Here is a 6,287-nt window from a genome sequence, read left to right as displayed (position 1 = left end):
TATATATATATATATAATTTTTCATTTCTTTCCTCTCTCGTTCAAATTATCATAGAACTCATTTAAATAAATAAATAAATAAAAAGATTATTCGAAATTTCTTGGTAAATTGAAAGTAGCTTACCCTGTGTAAACTAACTAAGGAAATTTCATATTCTGCACCTGTTGGTTTTGCTTTACCAGAAACTCTTTCCATTAATTCGAGAGCATATTTTTGAAAGGTGACATGTTCCTGTCGTTTCTCTTGTAAAATAGGATCTTTCATAAGTGACTGAATTTGGCCATTTGTGAACATTGGTAGCTTGCTAATAATCTGCCTAACTTTTTCACTACGTGCTAATCCAGCTAACGCACGACACGCTAACGCTCTTATGCTGTCGGCATCGGTGATAGGCGTTTTCACCATCATTAATTGCAATAATACCTTTCGCAAAAACGATTTTATATAAATTATGCAATTGAAATAAAACATAATTACATACATATACACACACAAATATACCATTATTCCATTGTTTGACCTAACGCTTTCCCATACTTTCTGTATTAGTTCTTCACTGTTGTGCATGTTTGCTTTTTTCTTAGCAGACCCAGTTATGGAATATCTGGCTACATTTCCTCCGACCTTGAAATAGTTACCAAATATTAGTTCATTAGCATAAAAGTATAAATAAAATATAAAAGAAAAATGTCGAAGGAAAAACGTACTCTGTTTATGGGAGCACATACACAATTAATTACAGCTCTAAGCGCTGCTCTCTGTACATCAGCATCTGCAATAATTTCACATTCAGCTGCAGCTAGCAAGAGATTAATTGCCATTGTCATTGACATGTCCGGCATATCGACTCTTTCGCATAGCAGCAACATAACTTTCGGCACAACAGAACAAATTGCGATTACGTCCAAACACGATCGAACTGTCTCTGCACTAGATGTGGCATGTACCCTAAAAATAATCGATCATTTAGAAATCCTAACAAAATAATTGTGTACACTGATTACAATATAAAAGATTCTATAAATTAGAAAAATAATTTGCCAAATTTTTTTTTCATGTACATGTGTTGTGTATACATCTTACCGTCCGCTGTAATTCCATTCACGAGCAAAAGCTATAATTTGCAAAAGCAATGTAATACCACCCAAACGATGAAGTTCTTCCACTGGCGGCCATACTGCTCTGACTGACATTAATTCTTGAAGAAGCTCTACCTTTGCTTGAACTTCTTCGCTGCTAAGTTTGCAAGCCTAGAATAGACATTTCAAGAATAGATAAATATTCAATAGTGTAAAATACTCGCAAATGATCTTGACATATGTTGTTTTAATTGTTTTAGCATTCATTGTTTATCAAACAGTTATTAAAAATAAAAATTTATGTGAATCAAGTTTCAGACATAGACTGATATATAATGAATTTGATGTTAGACCCAATATATTATACGGACATTATTATACCCATATGTATACTTGATATACATACAGATTTTTATATAAGATGTTCAAACATGTCAACAATTAAAAAGCAAATATAGGAGAGATATTAATGTGATTAATTATCGTGTAATTAAAATTTTAAAAATGCATAATTACATAAAATATTTTACCTTATAAGGCGGTAACGAAGGCTGCCATGTATCGCGTTCAGCCCTAACGTTTTCTGCCCGTTGTAATTGTTCTGCTTTCATGTGCAAATGCGCTTCCATGTACCTTTTCAAAGCAACAGCCACATGTCGCACAATCTGCCTCGATGCACATTCCTCATCGTCATTTATAGTTGATTCTTCTTCAACATTTAAGATTGGTAATGTAGATATCTACAAAATTTAAATGTATTTTATCTTTTGTCATACAAAGAACAATATTTTTAGATCTATTTTTATATATTATCTTTTTTACAATAAAATTTGATATTCTTCTTTTAAATAAAATACAGAAAAAAATAATGCAGAGTTCATTTTATAATAAGCGTAAATACTGGTTGATAATATATATTTTTCTTACCACATTAAATAATTTTCTCAAGCCATCCTGTGCATCAAACTCTTCCAATATGACTTTGAATGGAAAAGAAAAACCAAAGAACATAGTCGCATGACATCGTCCGGAATCGTGACTGCGTTCCAGTAACCACAATGCATAAGTTACAAGATCGGATATTATGTGTTTTGGCAATAAACACACTCGTTCCATAGCGTCTTCGCAGTACGCAAGATAATACAGACATATAGACACACCTGTTGCTGCAACACTCGGTCTCGGCACGTCTAACAGCCGTTGTAAGCCGCCGACGTTGAGAAACTCAATCGAAAACTTCTTATGACACAGCAGGGACGCGAGATATTTAAGAGCTTCGAAAGCAAGTCTGCTATCTTTGGTCTCTCGTACATTAATATATTTCAATATCAAGTCCAGAGCGCTATGTTCGAATACATGACCTAGGAATTCCTGATATTCTCCCATAGGTGTCAAGTAGCGTAGGATCAACATCTGTCGAGTCGCTAGAGTAGGAGGATACATCTGAACATTACCGATGACGTACGATTCCATTTCGGCCCAGGATGAATTCGAGTTCCCTTCCAGCAATGTGCTGGAATTCTGAAACGAATTACATAATTTTTGCAAATTGCATCTGACAGACGCCGGTACGTTTGCGATCCTTGTGAATTGCAAACCACTCTGTTTGGATGGTGTCACCCCCGAGTTAACAGAATTGTTCGTAGTTTTCGGAACAGACAGAGGCGGGGACATGATCTCGGGATATAAATCACTATTTTTCACAGGCGTTTCGCAACCCGAATTGCTTCTTTTCTTTTTTATGACTGGCATATCATCGTGCGTGGAGTCATCCTCGTCGGAAGAAAGCTCTTGCTTCTTTACGATTCCGTTCTTCCGCCACTTTTCTCGCGCTTTGTGTTTCCCAGGGATGGCTTTATCCTCGAGATCGACAATGCTGTTCCTATCTTGTCCGAAATGAGCAAACGGTCTGGCATTCTTCTGATGATCTTCGTGCGCTTTCTGCTGGCGATCTTCATGCGCTTTCTGCTGTAACTTGTGCAACCGTTGCAGCATCAATGGTACCATCTTAGCGTTCTGATCTCTAAATCCTGTAGCAATGTCTTGCACTTCCATGGCAGCTGCCAAAAGACCAGTTGAGTAGCTCTGTAACGGTTCGACACTTTTCTCCGACCAAGAGAATAATCTGTGTATAAGGCCCTCCATATCTGGTTGAAATACAGCTGATGTTTCTAATCCTGGAAGTATGTCTAGCATCAAACGGCAAGCGGCGATATTCAGCTTTCTAACATCTCTTCCAGTTATCCCTGCACGAGACCAGTATGTGTCCCTCAAATAGTCATTTATTAACTGCAAACAAATATGTTATTAAAACATTGATATGGTAAAAAAAAAATCAAAAGTTTAAAGTATTTATAATGGGGACAATAAATATATTATTACTAATCTTGTGTCTAAGTTGCATATAATTAATAAGATTAATCTTATTACATAAATAATTGTTGATGATAATAAGTTTTTATTTTATTTTATATTTCATCCACCAAACCAAAAATGAAATAAATTATTACATGACTCGATAAAGTAATTCAAAAATACTTATAAATGTTAGTTCATATATAAAAAAGACCTTTGTCATGTCATAAAGTTATCCTTTCTGAATAAAACTTTTAATATATGTCCAAAATTACATTCTGGATCAGTGCGCGAGGGATGCCTTTCATCAAACGGATCTGGATCCATCTTCATATAATTCTCTGTCTCAAGTTCTATTATATCTGCTAATCTCTGAAGAACAGGAATAGGGTCATACATTGGTGAATTATGCTCTTCTTCCCATTGTCGAAGAACGTCAGTTACGTCAGTTACTTCTGCAAGCGATTCTGCATTTGCCATTATTTATCTGTAAATATCAACATATTTATAATTCTACTTTAAAGGCAGTTATTGCAGTGAGATCTCATCATATAACAAGTTTTATTAAATTCTATGTATTTTAAATTTTACTTTAAAGAGTTTTGTATGTTGCAATGAGATCTCATTGTATAACAAGATTTATTGAAAATTCTATAATATATGTATATATACACTACCGCTCAAAAGTATTTGCCCATCTAAAACAATCATTCTATAAATGTTACAAACAATTAAAACAATGTAGTAATTATGTGAAAAGTATTTATTTATGTTTACGTATCTAATTACCAAAAATATGTATGCACAGTAATGCTTAAAACTACATTTTTCCTCCATCTATATGTCCACCTTTGTTTTTGATTATAGCGTTACAAAGCAAAAATGAAAAGCAAAATGTTAACACATAATTGAAGAATATTACAAATGCTTATTATGACATGGCACAGACCGAATAAACAATGGAAGTTCGGGCGAATTTTGTCTCTAGGCGAATTCCAAGGAATGAGCTGCAGGTGTTTTATGATGTTTTCTATTTATATATTAGTGATAATCAAAATATTATTTCAAAATACTGCCTTATATAGCGACAATACATGTGTACATAGAGTAAATATAGGTAAAGTGCCAGTTAAGACTTTTATATAAAAATTATCCACGAAACCGATGGAGGGCAAATACTTTTGAGCGGTAGTGTATATATATAAAATTAATGTATATAAATATTATATAAATTAATGTATAAATAAAGCTTTAATAATATATAAAAATCTGATAAAAACGTAATTAATCCAATGGAAAAATCTTTATTTCTTACAAAAAGATATATGTATATGTGTGTGTGTATGTGCGCGCGCGCGAAAATTAATTGTATAATATACACGCATTTCTCTAAGAAAAAAACACAATAAAAATTTCTACTAATAAAAAAAAAATGTTCCAATTAAAATTTCAATATGTACATTCTAACAAAAGCAATGTGCGGATATATTCCATCTGACTAAAATATGGGCAAATTATAGCCCTAAAACAAACAACATAGACTTTGTCGATAACTTTGACTTTTTAACATGTCGAAGAGAAATATTTTATTAGTAAGTCTCATAAGCACACAAAGGATTAATGTCGTCATCAATCATACACACGAATAGCGACGATCTAACCTCAAAGTGGCACAATAGTAAACAAAAAGCCCGACATGGATGGAAAAATGATCGAGGAGACACTCGAGAGCGAGGAAGTAAGATATACCGCAAGAAAAATAGATAAAATCGTGCGACGAGAATCGAGCTGTCAAACGGCTATCAAACCGGCCGGCTACATCACCAGGATCCGCGTGCGCGTAAAATTGTACGATAAGGATCTGTGGCGCGTGTCTTCTGCGGAGGTTAGGATCGACGTGATTTCACACTTGCAAAAAAAACATATTTCAACAACTTTCCCAACATTTGTACGAATGATATCACTCGACTCGGACACATACCCAAGCAATTTCAAGACTGAAAATGTATGTATGGTTTTTCCTTTCGACCACACCAACTCGCGGAGTAATAGTAATGTACGGACGATGGATGACGGATGACGGATCCAGTAGATCATAGCATAGATATATTACATATAGATAGAGCTTTATCTATCTTACTGAGTGCCAAGATAATAAGATACTTTCCTCTCTCGCGCATGTGCAATCGCGCATTTCTCCCGACAGCCGAGAAAATAAGCTATTGTTGACGAGAATAACCTTTTTTATTTTGTGTAGAATGTATAGATTGTGTAGAATATCATGTTTAATAAAAATACAATACATTAAATTTTTCGCACTTGTTAATCCTTAAATTTCCTAAAATTTTCATGCCAATTAAAAGTCGCTAAAGCCCATAGCCCGTATCAGGGTGCCATTACACGGAGCGCGGAAACGCGGATTAGCGTAATGCGTAACGCGGAACGAGAATGGAACCAATCGCAAGCATTCTGCAGTTTTCGTTAGGGTGCCATTACATGGAGCGCGGAAACGCGGATTAGCCTTAGAACATATATAAATGGAAGGGGAATAGCAGGCTGAAAAGTGTCGAAGGTAGTGAGAAAGAAATCGGAGTTGCCTCTCTCTTGTGAGTAACTACACATACAAGCATCTTGTCTGTAGTATACATACTTTTGTGTACACATACATGGCCGCGCATGCGCACTTTTGAGCAAAGTAACTCACAAAAGAGAGGCAACTATGAATTTCTTTCTTACTTCCTTCTGACATGTTTTTCTATCGGGAAACAAAAGCATTCCCCTTCCATTTATATATGTTCTAAGTCCGTTTCACGCATTGAGCGCATAGATCGCCTGGAAATCTATAATATATG

The 6,287-nt window shown here is 34.9% G+C and overlaps 1 protein-coding gene across 1 annotated transcript; it reads right to left on the bottom strand.

The window, feature by feature from the left end:
- Window positions 1-58: 58 nt before the first annotated feature.
- Window positions 59-5,637, bottom strand: LOC115246161 (protein mahjong-like). Its single transcript, XM_029824814.1, has 8 exons — window positions 5,417-5,637; window positions 3,659-3,922; window positions 2,008-3,373; window positions 1,611-1,820; window positions 1,085-1,251; window positions 709-949; window positions 503-625; window positions 59-424 (listed from the first exon to the last, which is right to left on the bottom strand). The coding sequence occupies exons 2-8, from the start codon at window positions 3,913-3,915 to the stop codon at window positions 59-61; spliced, it is 2,730 nt and encodes a 909-aa protein (XP_029680674.1). The 5' UTR covers window positions 3,916-3,922; window positions 5,417-5,637.
- Between the last annotated feature and the right edge of the window lie 650 nt (window positions 5,638-6,287).

The sequence above is a fragment of the Formica exsecta genome, unplaced genomic scaffold, assembly GCF_003651465.1.
Source record: "Formica exsecta isolate Colony F162 unplaced genomic scaffold, ASM365146v1 scaffold139, whole genome shotgun sequence".
Lineage (NCBI taxonomy): Eukaryota > Metazoa > Arthropoda > Insecta > Hymenoptera > Formicidae > Formica > Formica exsecta.
This window is presented reverse-complemented; position numbering and strand designations above follow the sequence as displayed.